The sequence below is a fragment of the Pristis pectinata genome, chromosome 9, assembly GCF_009764475.1.
Source record: "Pristis pectinata isolate sPriPec2 chromosome 9, sPriPec2.1.pri, whole genome shotgun sequence".
Classification (NCBI taxonomy): domain Eukaryota; kingdom Metazoa; phylum Chordata; class Chondrichthyes; order Rhinopristiformes; family Pristidae; genus Pristis; species Pristis pectinata.
The window spans coordinates 80,139,772-80,158,214 of NC_067413.1; the positions used below are offsets into that span (position 1 = coordinate 80,139,772).

General features: G+C 39.8%; 1 protein-coding gene across 1 annotated transcript in view; it reads left to right on the forward strand.

Annotated features, from left to right (window-relative positions):
• The window catches only part of c9h8orf34 (chromosome 9 C8orf34 homolog), a 274,725-nt gene extending 258,709 nt beyond the window's left edge, over positions 1-16,016 (forward strand). The window contains exons 13-14 of the mRNA XM_052023371.1: positions 712-805; positions 15,470-16,016. Of these exons, the coding sequence (XP_051879331.1) occupies positions 712-805; positions 15,470-15,477 (102 nt within the window). The 3' untranslated portion in view covers positions 15,478-16,016. The remainder of the gene's footprint in view (positions 1-711; positions 806-15,469) is intronic.
• Positions 16,017-18,443: the final 2,427 nt, after the last annotated feature.

The window sequence follows — 18,443 nt, forward strand, 5'->3', positions numbered from 1 at the left end:
CTTAAAATTGTGTAACAATTTTTTGAAGTTGATGATCAAATAGCGAACAATGTGTTCTTTCAAAGGTATATAAATCTAGTACTATCACACTGCTGATACTGCAGCATGGAGCATTAATCGGACTCAGCTTTAGCAGTCTTGTTGCTAAGTTTCAAGCTTAATTTCAGAATTTGACCACATAATCCGGGCTGTTAAATCATTGCAGTGCTGAAGTACTGCATTGTCAGAGGTGCAGTCTTTCAGATGTTAAACTAATGTCCTATGTTCCCTCTGAAGTAGATGATACAACTTAAAGAATAGAGAATTCTCTTCAGAAACATTTATCCTTCAACAAAAATGCTCATAAAATATGAACTAATATTCACTTCGTTGCTATTGTGGAATCATTACACTTTGTAAGTAAATAATTAGTTGTAAAATTTTTGGGTTGTCCTGAAAATTTGGTAGGTGCTATAAAAATGAATGTTCTTCCTTTTCGCATGTCTTTTTTTGGTATCAGTGCTACTTATGGAACAAAAGTTAGCTGAATATTTGTAGGATAGGTGTTATGGATAATTCTGTTACATTTGTTTAACAGTTTTGAATTGGTCAGGAAATTTTCTATGGCTAGAGTATTCTATACAATTAAAATGAAAAGCTGTTGTTATGATGTTAGTAGAGTTTACTATTAATTTGTGCATAGGTTCTAAGATGTATTTTACCTTTTCTTAGGATGAATCTTTTCCACAGTTGTTAGCTACTCGCCAACCATGGACTTTACCCAGTAATACAGATAATGAAGATGTGGATCCAGGTCAAGACAAATGTGAGTATGTATGACCTGGAATACAAGTCAATGTATATACCTGTTAATTTTGCTACAGATGCTAGTGCCAGCTTTGATGGCATCACAATATGAACATATCTGAACATCTTGATAATCCCCTCTTGATAGTCATTAATATTACCATCACTGAATTCCCCACCATCGATGTCATAGGATTTATCATTACTAAATAAATACTTTATATCGGTATTCTCCAAGGAGAAGGACGTGGAGGTTAGCGAGATCAGGGAGGGGTATGCTGATATTCTGGGGCATGTAAATATCAAGAAGGAGGAGGAGTTGAGATCCTTGAAGAACATTAAGATAGATAAGTCCCCAGGGTCTAATGGGATCTATGCTAGATTATTGTGAGAGGCAAGAGAGGAGCTTGCTTCAGCCTTCACAGAGATCTTTTTTCCTCTTTAGCCACAGGTGAGGTCCCAGAGGATTGGAGAAAAGCCAATGCTATTCCTCTGTTTAAGAAAGGTAATAGAGCAATTCACTAAGACTTCTTCCACATTTCCTTCCAAACTTCTAACTTCTACTGTCTAGAAAGGTGTCCTTCACCACCACCCCCACCTCAAATGATTCATGACTTAAAAGAGTGCAAGTCTCATTGATGGTCTGTGTAAAATTTCCATTAGCAGTGGGGAGAGTCTGCAGACAAAAAATGAAAGTGGCTTTTGTACAAGCTCCAATGCATCCTCTATTATTGCTGATGTTCTGTTTACCTCACAATGTAAATCAGCAGATTCTAGGGCAGTGTGAGACCCTGCAAATTTAAGAGGTCTTAACTTAAAAGCAATTGTATGGAAAAAGTTCTAAGAAAATTAATTAAAGTTTTATCACTGTCCTAAGGTATTCATACTTTAACAATTTCTATATGGTATTCTGCATGAGCACCTACTGTTTTGCGAGGCTCATATCATTCTTTTGGAATTGAAAAGGAAATTAACAAAACAATAAGTCTTTATTATCATTATGATTTATCTACATTTTCTGCCTAAGGGATAGACAGAATTATCTTACCTGGTGAATGAATGTGTTGAAAATGAGCTGCTGTAGTAGCAAGAGTAGACATACTGCATGTGCCAAAACACCCTGAAGTGTTCAGAAAAGCAATCAGTAACCAAAGTTGCATCTTGCCATGTTCAGCAAATTAATTGCCTGTTTGCGCTAGACTCAATTGTTGCAAAGCTTTTCAGGCTATCTTACAGTTATTAAATCCTACATATTTCAGCTTTTTCAAAACTCGGCTGCCCACCAATTACTCTCCACCAAGATGCTCACCCACCATCCATAGCCGAGTGAACCCATCTTTAGCTCCCTGACCACCATGGCGTCATATTTAAAATTCTCATCCTTGAATTTCAGTGCTTTCATATGCTCATCCTAGCTTTTCCTTCAGTCCTACAACCTCTGCCTTAAACTTTTGGTTCCACTCACTGTAGCATTTGGTCCATCCTCTGCTGCCTCCATTGCCTGTCTTAACTTAATTATTTAGGTCCTATTTGGGTCCTATGTTTCCCGGTATCCTCACTAAGCTTCCCATTTCTATATTCCTTTTGATACCACTTTAGAAACCATTTCTTAAACCAAATTTTTGTCTTCCACTCTAAATATCTTCTTTGCTTCTGAATTCATTTATACTGCTTTACTCAGCGAAATGCCTTAGACAATGTAAATAGAGGCTGTTGATCATTATCCCATTTTCTGAGCTGGAAGTGAGTAAAGACAGGTGGCTTTTTAGCTCAGCTTATGGTAGAGCCCACTAGAGAACAGGCAAGTCTGGATTTGGTGTTATGTAATGAGGCAGACTTGATCAGGGAGCTTAAGGTGAAGGAACCCTTAGGAGGCAGTGACCATAATATGATAGAATTCACCCTGCAGTTTGAGAGAGAGAAGTTGAAATCTGATGTAATGGTATTACAGTTGAGTAAAGGTAACTACAGAGGCATGAGGGAGGAGCTGGCCAAAGTTGATTGGAAGGGGACACTAGCAGGGGAGACGGTCGAACAGCAACGGCAGGAGTTTTTGGGAGTAATTTGGGAGACACAGCAGAATTTCATCCAAAGGAAGAAGAAGCCCACTGTAAGGGGAGGTTGAGGCAACTGTGACTGACAAGGGAAGTCAGGGACAGCACAAAAGCAAAAAAGAAGGCATACAATATGGCAAAGATTAATGGGAAGCCAGAGGACTGGGAAGCCTTTAAAAGCCAACAGAGGACAACTAAAAAAGCCACAAGTGAGGAGAAGATGAAATGTGAAGGTAAACTAGCCAATAATATAAAAGGAGATTCCAAAAGTTACTTTAGAGAGAGGCAAGAGTGGACATTGGACTGCTTGACAATTATGCTGGAGAAATAGTAATATGGGACAGGGAAATGGCAGGGGAGCTAAATAAGTACTTTGCGTCAGTCTTCACTGTGGAAGACACCAGTAACGTGCCAGAACTTCTAGAGAGTCAGGGCAGAGGTGAGTGTAGTGGCCATTACTCAGGAGAAGGTGCTGGGGAAGCTGAAAGGCCTGAAGGTGGATAAATCACCTGGATCTGATGGACTATACCCCAGAGTTCTGAAAGATATAGCTGAAGAGATTGCAGAGGCATTAGTAGTGATCTTTCAAGAATCAATGGAGTTAGGGAGGATTTCCAGAGGACTGGAAAATTGCAAATGTGACACTATTGTTTAAGAAGGGAGGGAGGCAAAAGATAGGAAATTATAGGCCTGACCTCAGTGGTTGGTAAGATTTTAAGGATGAAATTTCAGAGTACTTGGAAGTGTATGATAAAATAGTACAAAGTCAGCATGGTTTCGTTAAGGGGAGATCTTGCCTGACATCTGTTAGAATTCTTTGAGGAGGTAACAAACAGGTTAGATAAAGGAGAGTCAGTGGATGTTATTTACTTGGATTTTCAGAAGGCCTTTGACAAGATGCCACACATGAGGCTGCTAAACAAGATAAGAGCCATTGGTAGTAGAGGCAAGGTACTATCATGCATAGAAGATTGGCTGACTGGCAGAAGTTAGAGAGTGAGATAAAGGAGTCCTTTTCAGGATGGCTGCTGGTGACTAGTGGAGTTCTGCAGGGGTGTGTTGGGTCTGCTACTTTTAACGTTATATGTTAATGATCTGGATGAATGAACCGATGACATTGTGGTCAAGTTTGCAGAGTGTACCAAGATAGGTGGAGGAACAGGTAGTGTCGCGGAGGCAGGGAGTCTGCAGAAGGACTTGGACGGGTTGGAAGAGTGGGTAAAGAAGTGGCAAATGGAATACAGTGTAGGGAAGGGTACAATCATGCACTTTGGCAGGAAGAATATAGGTGTAGACTATTTTCTAAATGGGGAGAAAATTCAGAAGTCAGAGGTACAAAGGGTCTTGGGAGTCCTAGTTCAGGATTCCCTCAAGGTTAATTTGCAGGTTGAGTCAGTAGTAAAGTTGGCAAATGCAATGTTAGCATTCATTTCGAGAGGGCTACAATATAAAAGCAAGGATGTACTGCTGAGGCTTTATAAGGTGTTGGTTAGACAACATTTGGAATATTGTGAGCAATTTTGGGCCCTGTATTTAAGGAAGGATGTGTTGGCCCTGGAGATGGTCCAGAGGAGGTTAGGAGGTTCACGAGAATGATCCCAGGAATGAAAGGCTTAACATATGAGGAGCGTTTGATGTCTCTGGGCCTGTACTCGATGGAGTTCAGAAGGATGAGGGATGGAATCTCATTGAAACCTACTGGATGTTGAAAGGCTTAGCTAGAGTGGACATGGAAAGGGTGTTTCCATTAGTTGGAGAGTCTAGGATCCAAGGGCACAGCCTCAGAATAAAGGGATGTCCCCTTAAAACTGAGATGAGGAGGAATTTCTTCAGCCAGAGGATGGTGAATCTGTGGAATTTGTTGCCATAGAGGGCTGTGGAGGCCAAGTCATTGGGTGTATGTAAGGCAGAGATTAATAGGTTCTTGATTGGTAAGGGGGTTTAAGGGTTATGGGGAGAAGGTGGGAGAATGGGGTTGAAAAATTCAGCCGTGATTGAATGGTGGAGCAGACTCGATGGGCTGAATGGCCTAATTCTGCTCCTATATCTTATGGTCTTATGGAGAGAACTTGTTTTTTATTTGAACCAGGCATTTGGATCCTTTTATTTTTAGGCAATTTCTCGAGGTCAAGGCTGACTTGCTTCTACTCTGGTTAGGATCTGCAGACGCAGGTGAGGCATGAGGTGCTTGCTGGGGAGGCTGGTGTGGAACTCTGTTATGCTGGGCATTTGTTTGCTCCTGACAAAAGAACCTGAGTTTCTTCAAGGAGCCATCCTGAATGCTCCTTCTCCATTTCGAGCTGTCACGGGCCAGTGATTCGCAAGAGTTGATGGAGGTGCAATACATTTTCAAGCAGGCTTTGAGACTAATCTTGAATCATTTCTTCTGTCCACATGGAAATACCTTTCCATGATGGAGTTCAGAGTAAAATGCCTGCTTCAGGAATGTGGTGTCAGGCATGTAAGTGCCATGGCCTGCTCAGTGGAGCTGACCAAGTATAATTAGGGCCACAGTGTTTGGGTTCTTGTCCTGGGAAAGAACACTGAAACTGACTTGCTTATCCTACTAGTAGATTTGAAGGATTATGCAGGGATAGGTAGTTCATGTCTCAGAACCATACATGAAGGCAGGTAATACTGCTGCCTGGTACACCACGAACTTTGTGTTGGGTTTGAGGTCTTGATCTTCATGTGCGTTTTCCCACAGATGGCCAATGGCTGTGCTAATGCATCAAAGATACTGGTGAATTTCATCATCACTGAATGTTTTTTCTGAGGGTTAGGTCCTGAGCTATGGGAAGTGTCGATGTTTTCCATGGTCTTGTCATGGACTGTTATTATTGGGAAAATGGGGTATTGTTGTCCAGGGAAGCAGATTGTTCTGTAAAACTTTAGGATACTGCCCATTCTTTTTTGTGCTTCACTAAATGAGACACCAATAACGTCTAGCGGAGCTTCCAAACATGTGCGTATGCAAGGATCATCTGTGTGGTGCTGATTGGTGACTGGGGTTGCAGTGACCTTGGTTCTGGAATGTTGGTCTTCCAATTTCCCATTTATCCAGTAGATTCACTCCAATCCAGTGGAAAATTTGTTTCCAACAGTGGCATTGAATTTACCCTGGAGGATCGAATTGTCTCCCTCTGAGAATTGGACCAGGCCTTCTAAAATTACAGTAGAAATATTTCTTGACCTCATTCGTAGCTTCCAAGGACAGGGCAAATGCACTGATAACTGTAGTGTGCTGGTTCTATTTTAGAGTGAGTCAGAGGGTCATGAGATGTTTACTTATACCACAAGGGGAGTTGTTGACACACTGGACTAGCACATTCTTGACAGATAAATTCACCACATTTAAACTGGGTTTCTCTTCCTGTTTGCCCTCCCAGAAGAAGCGGTACCCACTGCCTTGTACTTTGAGCTGGCCATTTCAACGGGCATCCACTGAGCTCCAGTGATCTCGTTCCTTCAGTGTGCCTTCCCCCACTCATCAGCCACCTTTGGTCCAACACTGACTCTCCTTCCCTGTCTCTTATATCCATCACTGCAACCCTTGCATCCTTCCATGCTCTGGGCACCCTTTCTCTTCTCTTTCCTCTGACCCTCACACTTCCTCTGTCTGTCCAACCTCTGCTTCCATAATGTCCTCCCCAGTGTCTTGAGGAAAACCTTAGGGAAAAGTTTATCTGCGGTGGGTCAAAAACTTGGGTAGATTTTCAGTTGGCTGCCCGACAGTGCATGAGGCCAGCTGAGAGCCGACAGTGTGCTGTGTCCAGGTGAGCTGTCAGTGGCTTGCTGAGCTGCAGTTCCTCCTGAACCAGTTGATAGGAATGGATCCATCTTCACTCCAAGAATTGCACTCAACTCAGTGTAATAGGAATGTAAAACCAATTGCTCAAATTTGGCATAAATGAGATGGGATTTTTTTTTCTTGGTTTTCCTTCCCTTTGGAAATCTGTCTGACTACATAAAGCCTCCTGATAGTAGATCAGAACCCTCCCAGTGCAGAGAAAAATAGGCAGAAGCCAGTGATCTCATCTTTCCTTCACCCAATTACCCAAGTGTAGGATGGATGTGAGTGATGTAGACTGCATCCAGAGTCACTCACCTTTTGCCATTCTGCATAAAAATAACCATCAATTACAGAGTCAGATGTTGGCTACTCCATCACTTGCCCATTGAAGTTTACCTACTTCCAGACCTACTAACAATATGCTTGCAGCATGCAGATAAACCTGCTATTGGAGCTGTGAATAACTGTACAATTATATAACATTTTATACTATTCTGACAAGATTCGCTGCAGTACTTTACTATTTAACCTGACTAGCATCAAGATTAGAAAATAAACCCTGACGTTATACCATGAAACAAGAACAAAAGAAAACAGCAGTATTATTACAATGTAAGCCTGCTACTTATTACAGCCAGTTATCATGGCATCACTCATATAGAGTGCAGTAACATTCAAGTGCTTTTGCAGCAGGATATTAAGTACTGTTCTTCTTTATTTTAACTGGATTATTTGGAGGAAGCATTGAATGAAACCAACCAGTTTCCCCAATCAGTGGGAGGACATTAGAGGTAAAGGCACCTTGACCCATGTTCACCTCAACATATCATAGAACCATTTGTGCTGAAGGAACTTTGGAAAATGTGAATTGCTCCATTGACCCTTCTGTTATTCCCAGAGTCAGCTCATTAGTGTGCCAGGAGTGCAACTTCTATGTAACAAGTGAACAAAAGATTTGGAGAATGGTGCTGAGATTTGTGGCTGTTGTGGAATTGGTGAAAGAAATGGATTGCTGCAAAGACTTTCACCCAAGAAATCTAGAGAGAGTAAATGAAAACTTGGAGCAAGTGTCTCATGGAGCATCAGGTAACCAGAGAAGAGAGCAGCTGAGTACTCTTTTGCTTCCGATCCAGACTTGAAATGGTTTTCTTTTGGCTGAGGAACCTATGGACTCCAACCTCAAGGACTCTGCTATGGAAATAAGGATATTCAATGAGCAGCACACCTACATGAGACAGTGACTTCTTTCCCAATGCAAGATATACAAGGTTTATAGATAAGGGAACATCCCCCATATCATGGAGGTTTTTTCCAGTTGAAAAGCAACTAGAATACTCTGAGGTTGAGGGCTGGGCCCATGTCACAGCTGCACCCCACTTTCTCCCACGTTGGTGCTGTACATTCATTTGGGACAGAGCTATGCCAGAGGTGCTGCAGGCCATGATTACCATTCCAGACGCAGTAATCAGCTGCAGCTCAGCCTGAGCATGTGCACTGCACCTGTCCAGCAGTGTACAAGAGGGAGCCAGGAAAATCTGTACCATGATGTCATCAGGATTGAGGAAATGTGCTTCAGCTCACAAAACTGGAATTAGTTCAATATGACTTCTTGTTGTTCCAAAAAAGTTTGTAAGAGAGGAAATATCTGGAATAATTAGCATTTCAAAGACTATGCTAGGAAGGCATTAAATTTAGGCATCTGCCACAGGTCTTAGCTTATCTAATGAGATGAAATAAGAAAGGTAATGTAATGAATAATGATGCCATTATGTTTGGCTAGCTGACTGTCGCACCACCGTGACCACCTATAATAATGTTATTATTTGGGGAATGTACAGATGAGTATGGTCTCAGCATCCCAGTTGTAAATGAGGCTACTTCCTGACATCATGATGTAGGGAAGGTGGCAGGAATGATGCTTGCACTGCCCACCAGACTACCTTGCGTTGAGACCAGATAAATTTCAAGCGTGAATGAACTGTAGGAATATAGTGTTCGCAGCTAACTCTGTGTTATGTGGGGGAGACTGGAGTTGGCTGGGTTGCAGAACAATCAATGTGAAGCCAAGAAAGAGAGGTGTAATCACCTTCCCTTCTTCACATTACCATTGGAACTTAAATGGTGAGGAGGGAGTTGTGAGGAAGAGATGAAATGAGTGAGCAGAAGTTATTCAAGCTCCATGTCATCTCTAAAGAAAAATGTTTAACTTTTTCTAAGGTCTGCAGCCATCCCATAAAGAACTATAGCTGGATCATACAGTATTGAGAATTACATATATTAGTGAGGGCCCATCCAGAAGTGCTGAGGTTGTGGCAGATGGTGAAAGAATGGGAGGGAAAAATCTACTTTGCCGCGTCCCTGTCAATCTAAAATTCACAAAATCATCTGTCCTTGACAGTATTGGGAGAAGTGACGGTTGCATAATCATTGTGAAGGCAAAGTCTCTACATTGAAAACATCCATGTTGTGTGGCTCTACCATATTACTGAACAGGATAGATTTCAAACTTGGGCACCCCTGTGGTGCCGTGTGCCATTTGTGACTTCAAGACCTGTAGTTTTCTCACTTTACCATGACTAATAAGTTAGGAGAAAAAATCTGCTTTGAGGCTGAGTAGAAAAGCATATTAAACATGAGGGGGCAATCTGATGAGACTGCAATATAATGCGTATATGTCAAACAACATAAACAGCATGTTAGGGACGGCTAAATGATCTTAAAGCCAACTGATCTGCAGAACAAAGCTTTGCAGATTTGCTGCATCCAGTTGTGAATGGCAGTGTACAATTAAACACTTAAGGAAAAGACTGCATGACTATTAATATCCTCAATGATTATGGAATCCAACTAAGGAGGGAAATGAAAAAAGACTGAAGTGTTTATCGGCATCTTTATCCAGAAGTCCTGGATTGATGACCTGCCTAATGCTAGGATCTCCAGCTTCAGAGTTGCCAGACTTCAGCTAATATGATTGACAATACAGATATCAAGATGTCAAGAAATAACTGAGCAGAGTAGATATGGCAATAGCTCTGGGGTCTGACTCCATCCCAGCAGTAATGCTGAAAGTGTGTTCTCCAGAGCTACCTCAGTTTCTAGACAAGCTGTTCTAATGTAGCTGTGACATTGGCACCTAATTAGAAAATTCTCTGGATGTGTCCCATCCACTAAAAACTAATCCAGCCAATTAGCCCAGCCTTAATCAACAAAGTGATGATCATTCTTGTCGACCAGCAAAAGGGATGAATTCTAGAGGTGGGATGACACCAAGTGCAGCATTTGTTTAAGTGTGACATCAAGGAGTGTCCATAAGAGTCTTTAGGAATCAAGGGATAGTTATGTACCATCCCATCTAACACTAAGCATAATACTTGTGAAAATAAAACAAAACTGCAGATGCTGGAAATCTAAAATAAAAAGAGAAAATGCTGGAAACTCTCAGCAAGTCAGGCCACATCTGTGTGAAGAGAAACAGAGTTAATGTTTCAGATTGAAGACCCTTCATCAGAATAGATGTAATATTTGTGGTTGTTGGACACCAATCTCCTCACCCTTAGGATATTGCAGCAAGAATTCTTCAGGGATGTATCATAGACCAGTTTAACTTAAGCTGCTTCTTCAAGGTCAGAATTAGGAACGTGGGAATGTTCTGTTATGATTGCCCAATAGTCAGTTCCATTTGTCACTCCTTAGATAACAAAGGACTTGTTCCAGCTTTGCTTGGCCATCTTCCAGGTCTGTATGCAACAAGACCATTTCTAGGCTTGCTGATCAGCAGAAAGTAACATTCACAAAATATACATATGCCAGGAAATTACAACTCTCAAGAATAAGGAGAGAAGTACTGAGAGAAAGATCTAATTATCTGTTCTTGATATTTGATAGTATTACCACAGCCTAATCTCCATCATCAATATCTTGGGGTTTACTGTTGACCAGAAACTTAACTGGACTGGAAGAGTTGGTCAGTGGCTTGTATTCTGTGACAAATGACTAACCTTCTAATTCCCCAAAACCTTTCTACCATTTGTGAGTCAAAATTCAGGATTGCAATAGAATATTTATTTAAGGTGGTGGATGCCATAACTGTCAGAGGGTCTTGATGAGGTACATATAGAGAGGCTGATTTCTGTTGCAGCAATGTCCAGAAGTAGGGGTCATCATTTAAAAATAAGTTATTGCCTACTTCAGACAGAGAGGAGGTGATTCTTTTTCTCTCCAAAGGATGTAGACTTCAGAATTCTGGTCTTGAAAGAGTGGTGGAAGCAGAGTTTTTGAATATTTTTAATGCAGAGGTAAATAAATACTTGATAAGCAAAGGGATGAAAAGTTACCACGGGTAGAAGGGAAGACTGAGTTGATGTTACAGTTAGATCAGCCATGATATTATTAAATGGCAGAACAGGCTTTAAAGCCTAAAACACCTATTCCTTCTCTGAATGCATGTTCCTTCCACAATTGGCCTACCATGGGTACATTGTCTACTGTTTGCAAGATGCACTGCAATAACTTGACAAAATTTCAAAACCTACAGTTTCTGTTATATAAAGACTAGAACAATAATCTCAAGTTTTCCTCCAAGTTGTAAACTATCCTCCTTTAGGAATATATGTCCATTCCATGAGTGAATGATAGAAAAATGCAGCAATAACGATATTTGGGATTGCAATTCTTTTAAGTCCACTGAGTAAACTAAAGTCCATGAGAATCCAGGAAAGAATGTAATACTGATCATTCAAATATTTTCATGGAACATTTTAAAATATTTCAACATTTTAACATATTTCAACATTTTAAGATATAAAAGCATTTTTAAAAAAGTTACTTGCATGGACTTCAGTGAAGCATTTAACAAAGTCCTGCATGGTAGACTGGTTCAGAAAGTAAAGGCACGTGGGATCCAAGACAAGCTGGCTAATTGGATCCAAAACTGGCTTGATGACAGGAGGCAGGAGATGCTTTTCTGATTGGAAGTTTGTCACCACTGGTGTAGTGCTCTCTTTGTAATAATTATTAACAATTTCAATGTGAATGTAGGAGGTATGATTTGTAAGTCTGCAGATGACATGGAAAATGGTGGTGGTGTAGATAGTGAGGAAGATTGTCTTAGGCTAAAGCAGGATAGAAATCAGGACAAAGCAGTGGTAGATGGAATTTAATCCTGATCAGTGCACGATGATGGATTTTGGGAAGTTAAATAGGGGTAAGTCGTACACAGTAAATATACAGTAAAATGGTAAAAGGAATTTTGATGAACAGAAGGACCTTGGGGTTTAGGTCCATAGTTCACTGAAAGTGGCATCACAGGTAGAGAGAGTGGTGAAGAAGGTATATGGCATACCTACCTTCAAAGGTTACGGCAGAGAATATAAAAGTTGGGAGGTTATGTTGTAAAAAACACTGGTTTGACTGCACTTCAAGTAGTGTGTGCCGTTCTGGTTGCCACACTATAGGAAGGATGTGGTTGCACTGGAGAGAGTGCAGAGGAGATTCACCAGGATGTTGCCTGGATTGGAGGACTTTAGTTATGGGGAGAGATTGGCTAGGTAGGGTTTGTGTTCCCTGGAGCAAAGGAAGCTGAGGAGTGACCTGATAGAGGCATATAAAGTTATAAGAGATGTAGACAGAGTAGATGGTCAGAATCATTTTCCTATGGTAAGGGTATCAAAAACAAGAGGACTTAGGTTGAAGGGAGAGGAAGGGGATCTGAGGAGAAAGTTTTTACACAGAGAGTGGCTGATGTCTGGAACGTGTTGCCAGAGGAGGTGGTCGAATTGGATGTAATCACTATGTTTATTGACATCTAGACAGGCATTTGAAGAGGCAAGGCAGAGAAGGATATGGATCTAAAGTAGGCAAGTAGGATCACTGTGGATGGGCAAAAAGGTCGGCATGGACGTGGAGAGCCAAAGGACCCATTTCTGTGCCAAAAGACTGTATAACCCTAGGGTGTTAGTGTGCATTATGTGTGCTATAAAATCCTGATCCAATTCAATTTTATTCCATGATTCATTCAATGGAACACTAAAAAAATATGCAATATGCAATATGCAATCTAATTCATATTTTGTGAAGCTCATCATTTACAGCTACTGATTCCAGTTTTTGTTAGGTACCACTACAAGGAGTTGCATTTAATATACAGTGACACTTTGATTGAAATAGCAAAACGCCTGAATACAATTTCTGCTCCAGTGATCCCATTTTGTTCACAGGGAGTAAGTGAAATCATTGGACTATTCACTTGTTAGAATGCAGTTATGTTTTGTGATCATAATATTAATTTATTATTGAAGAATTCTGTGCACATCTGTTAGTGTTTTAAGAGGGGATGGGTGTTTAGTTCAAATGGAATGCTCAAAATGAATACTGTAGTGCACAGACTTAATCACTACGGGAAACTAAGGTAATCGGCATGAAACTTTAGTATTGGGTTCTTGACGACTACAATATTTGTTTTCATATAGCTATCCAAACATTAGAAAAGGTGCAAAATTATACACAGTACTCCAGGGATGATCTGACAACGGTTTGTGGCAGGTGTAGCTCTAATGCAGTATCAATGATCAGTGACAGTCAGGGTTCAAGTTTCTGATTTGGAACCAAACTTTAATATCACCCACTGGTGTTATGGCAAATGAAGTTGTCGATATCATTGTTGGAACTCATTAATGTTGTATTATGCTGTAAGGTTAATCTATGTAGATAAAATCTAAATACAAATGTCCTGTGCTTTCACATTACAGAGGTTAATTAAGTAATGTAATTTCTATATATTCATTCATGGGATTTGGTTGTTGATGGCCAGGCCAGCACTTATTGCCCATATATAATAAACCTTGAGAAAAGTGCTATTGTGCTGCCTTCTGGATGCACTGCAATTCATGTTGTGAAACTATTTCAATAGTGTGGCCAGGAAGGAGTTCCAGGATTTTAACTCAGTATTTGTCCAAGTCAGAAAGGTGCATGATTGGAGGGGCATTTGAAGGTGATATTGTTCCCATGTGCTTCTGTGCTTTTTGTTCGAGATGGTTGAGATCATTAGTCAGAGAGCTGTTGTCACAAAAGACTTAGCACACTCTGCAGTGAGCTGCATAATATAGTTATGGTGGAAGAAGGATTATTCAAAATGGTGATTGGATGGTGTTGAGTTTCTTTCGAGTTCTTAGAGCTGCATTCATCCAGGAATATATTCCATCGCATTTCTGACTTCAGTCTTGTCAATGGTGGAAAGCTGTGGGGAGGCAGAATGTAGAACCCTTGCTGCCAGAGTATTTATGTAGCTGATGGATTAAACTTCTGGTAACCCTCAGGATGTTCATAATTTTTTTTAGCGAAGCTGGGTGCCAAGTCTGCTGGACGTTGGCTTTTTCTGGGAATTGCTGATTGGCCCTGTAAGGAGTAGAATTTCAAGGGCAGTCAAGTCAAAGATGTAGGACCAGAAAGGAATCCCTATATTGTAAGTTTTGTTTTCTCAACCTATAGTATTAGAACTTGAGGTATCCGTTGTGGGAAAGATCAATGTAGGCATGCTTCATAATATTTATACATGACACCTGGCGTCACAGGTAGAGTGGGGAAGAAGGCATTTGGCACGCTGACCTTCATCAATCAGGGGGTATAGGGCATTGAGTATAGGAGTTAGGACATTATGTTGCAGTTGTACAAGATGTTGGTAAGGTTGCACCTGGACTATTATGCACAGTTTTGATTACCCTGTTACAGAAAAGATGTCAATAAACTGGAAAGAGTGCAAAGAAGATTTACAAGAATGTTACCAGGACTCGAGGACCTGAGTTATGGGGAGAGGTTGGGCAGGCTAGGACTTTATTCAGTGTAGGAGACTGAGGGGTGACCTTATAAAGATGTACAAAATCATGAGGGGCCTAGATAGGGTGAAGGGAAAGGGAATCAAAACTAGAGGGCATAGGCTTAAGGTGAGAGGTCAAAGATTTAAAAGGGGCCTGAGGGACAACTACTTCACCAAATGGTGGTGTGTCTGTGGAACCAGCTGCCAGAGAAAGTGGTTGAGGCAAGTACATTAACAACACCTAAAAGACATTTGGACAAGTACATGGATAGGAAAGGTTTAGAGGGATATGGACCAAACTCAGGCAAATGGGATTCGCTTAGATGGGAATCTTGGCTGGCATGAACGAGTTGGGCCAAAGGGCCTATTTCTGTGCTGAATGACTCTATGATCCTATGATGTATAAGGAGGCCATTCAGCTCATCGAGTCCATGTGGGCTGTCAACACAATCCCATTCCTTACTAATTTTCCGTACATTCCCAATCAACTCCCTCCCTCCTCTCACCACTGTCCCCAACATTCTACCACTTACATGTACTCTTGGGACAATTCAGAGTGTCCAATATCCTATCAACCTGCATGTTTTGGGGATGTGGGAGGAAACCCATGAAGTTTCAGAGAGAACCACAAACCCCTCACAGATGGCACCAGAGGTCAGGCTTGAACCTGGATCGCTAGTGGTGTGAGGCAGCGGCTTTACTATCTGTGCCATTGTGCTGGTATATTGGAATGGGCTGTAGAAGAAAGGTACATTTTTGGGGATCTTGAAAATGGTAAATGGATAAAAGTAAATTCTGTTGCATGATTTGCATAGGAATTTTCAGCAGCATAATACAAACAAAATCCCACAACTTGCAAATGAAGTGTTGTCTTTGACATTCCAGCAGGGTCAGTTCTGTAGATCACCAGGCAGTATAATCCTAGTGTGCTTGTGATTGGGTTGATGCACCTTTCAGTTCAACATTACTTGCCAGAGTTGCATGCTTAGTACGGTACAAATAATCCGTGCTTTCTGTTTCTTCCAGGTTTATGACCTGAAAAAGTGACTTCCAGAAAGATTTAACACATTACACAGCTGAAGACAAATGAAACGCTTGAATACCTTCTGTGCATTGAAGTAAAACTACACAATTTTTATATTTTTGTAAGGACAACCAGTTACAATGAGGAATTATAAAATGGATATAATAGAATATTGCTTTGCACCATTAATTATTGTGGCCTGTTTGCAATAAATAATTTTAATTAATTATGACAAGAAATAAATTTGTGTTATGAATGCCATGTATGTTTCATTGGGAGTATTATATTTTCAGTATATTTTTATCAAACATTTGCTGGGAAATCAAATGAATGTTGCACTTTTATCTTAAGCAAATCATCAGTTTCAAATGCATGAGTACTTGTTTAAACAAAATACAAGGATCCTTCCTTTACACAGTTTACAATACAATACACCAACAGACCTCTCCACTCGATTTTACTGCAGCTTACTGATTATTGTGATGGGATCTTCTTTGGCTTGGATCAAAAATAATGACTTTTACTTGATTAAAGAATTATATCTTTGGGAAAATGTTGCATTTTTATTTTATATTAAATTCAAACAAGCAAAATTGATAGAAATATGGAGGTGTTTATGAAATTTCCCTCATTGTCAAGAATAACATGATGAAAATTAAAGTAAATTATTAAGATTAAGGACACAAACCTCTACTGTCATATTTTCCCTTTTTTCTTTCTTTATCTTTTTATTAGTTTTCAAATTAATACAGATTAATATATAACATCAATGTTTGTACATGTAATACAAAGAGATCAGGAGAACAATCATAGCATGGATAATCATAAAGAACAATAAAATATAAAAAATCTGTAGATCCAATGATCTCTTAGTGAATGAATATAATATAAAAGAAAGGAAAGAAAAAGATTTATTATATAAATATAAATATAAAAGAAAGAAAAAAAATCCCCAAATCAATAAGAAAAATTATAAACAATATATCAAACCAAACTAAGCTAAACAAAAAAAAATTTAAAAAAAACAAAAAAAAACTGGACTAAAATTTCTCAGTAGAAACAGAGCAATATTATGTCGTCAACTCCATTCCTCTAAGTTGAAAGGTTATTACAAGGGGATCTATATCATGTGAAAATATTGAATAAATGGACTCCAAATATCTTCAAATTTAAGTGAAGGATCAACAGTACCACTCCTAATTTTTTCCAAGTTTAAATTTAAATTATATTTACAGCGTGGTAACAGGCCCTTCCAGCCCAACGAGTCTGCACCGCCCATTTTAAACCCAAATTAACCTACCCATACGTCTTTGCAATGCGGGAGGAAACCGGAGCACCCGGAGGAAACCCACGCAGACACGAGAGAACATACAAACTCCTTACAGACAGCGACGGGAATCGAACCCCGATTGCTGGCGCTGTAATAGCGTCGTGCTAACCGCTACGCTACCATGCCGTACCGTGGTTTGAGAGAACCATTGAAAAGTAGTAGGGGGTATTGGATCCTTCCATTTAAGCAAAATGGATCGTTTGGGCATTAATGTAACAAAGGCAACCATATGGTTAGTGGAAGCAGATAGATGGCCAGACTCTATCCTTGGTAATCCAAAAATTGCAGTGATAGGGTGAGGTTGTAAATCAATCTTCGATACTTTTGAAATAATGTTAAAAATATCTTTCCAATATTTTTCCAATAGAGGACAGGACCAAAACATATGTGTCAAAGAAGCCACATTCGATTTACATCTGTCACATGTAGGATTTATATGTTGATAAAAACAAGCTAGTTTATCTTTTGATATATGGGTTCTGTGAACTACCTTAAACTATATCAAAGAATATCTGGCACACATTGAAGATGTATTAACTAAATGAAGAATTTTCTTCCAAGTCTCTGTAGGTAGAGATGTCTGGAGTTCACTTTCCCATTCATTCTTAATTTTGTCCAGTGGTTCTGGACGTATTTTCATTATTAGATCATAGATTATTGCTATCAAGCCCTTCTGACAAGGATTAAAACCTAAAATGTTTTCAGTAATTTCAGTTTTGTAAGATGTTGGAAAAGACGGTATAGTAGCTGTTAAAAAATTTTTTAATCTGCAAATATCGAAAAAAGTGTGATCTAGACAAATTGTATTTGTTAGACAATTGTTCAAAAGATGAAAAACAGTTATCAATGAATAAATCACGAAAGCATACTATTCCCTTCCTTTTCCATATGGAAAAAGCTGAGTCAACTCTGGATGGATGAAAGAAAAAATTAGATTGAATGGGACTTGACAGATTAAATTTATTGAATCCAAAAAATTTACGAAATTGAAACCATATTCGTATTGTATGTTTAACAATTGGGTTAATCATATGTTTACAGTATTTTCCCTTCTAGTCACAAATCTTCAAGCATTGAATACTATCTATTATTATTTTATTTTCTCATTTATTATAAAATAGCTCCATATTGTTATTGATTCCCTAATATTGTAAGTTTAAGTACATCCTCTAGGCATTGGAGTGGAGGGCAGACAACCAACTGTCCCCCGTAAGTTGGTTTGGTTGTTCATTTAAATATTGAATGAGACAGAGTGCATCAAATGTAGTGTCATTTCTAAGTTTAATGCTGGCCAAACTGTTTCCTATATTTCTTTTGTGCACTTTGTTTAACTGCTGGATCCAGCTAACTAATTTCTCTCCTTCCCCCTGCCCACAGTCGAAAACCACTCAAAAGATGCTTCTGATCTACCCCTGATACTTTGATCTCCTCGAAGCTTTCCAAACTTCTCTGCAACTTTTCTGATCACTTGTAACCTTCCTATTTCCCATCAACATTTCAATATACCCCTGACTATCCACTTAGCCCCATTAAACTCCTCATGGTGCTCAGATGTGATGGTCCTGGTGAGTTCCCACTCATCTGACTTAGAATATCTAACTGTGAGGTGCTGCCTGTACTACCTACCATGAGAGTTCAGTTCAGCT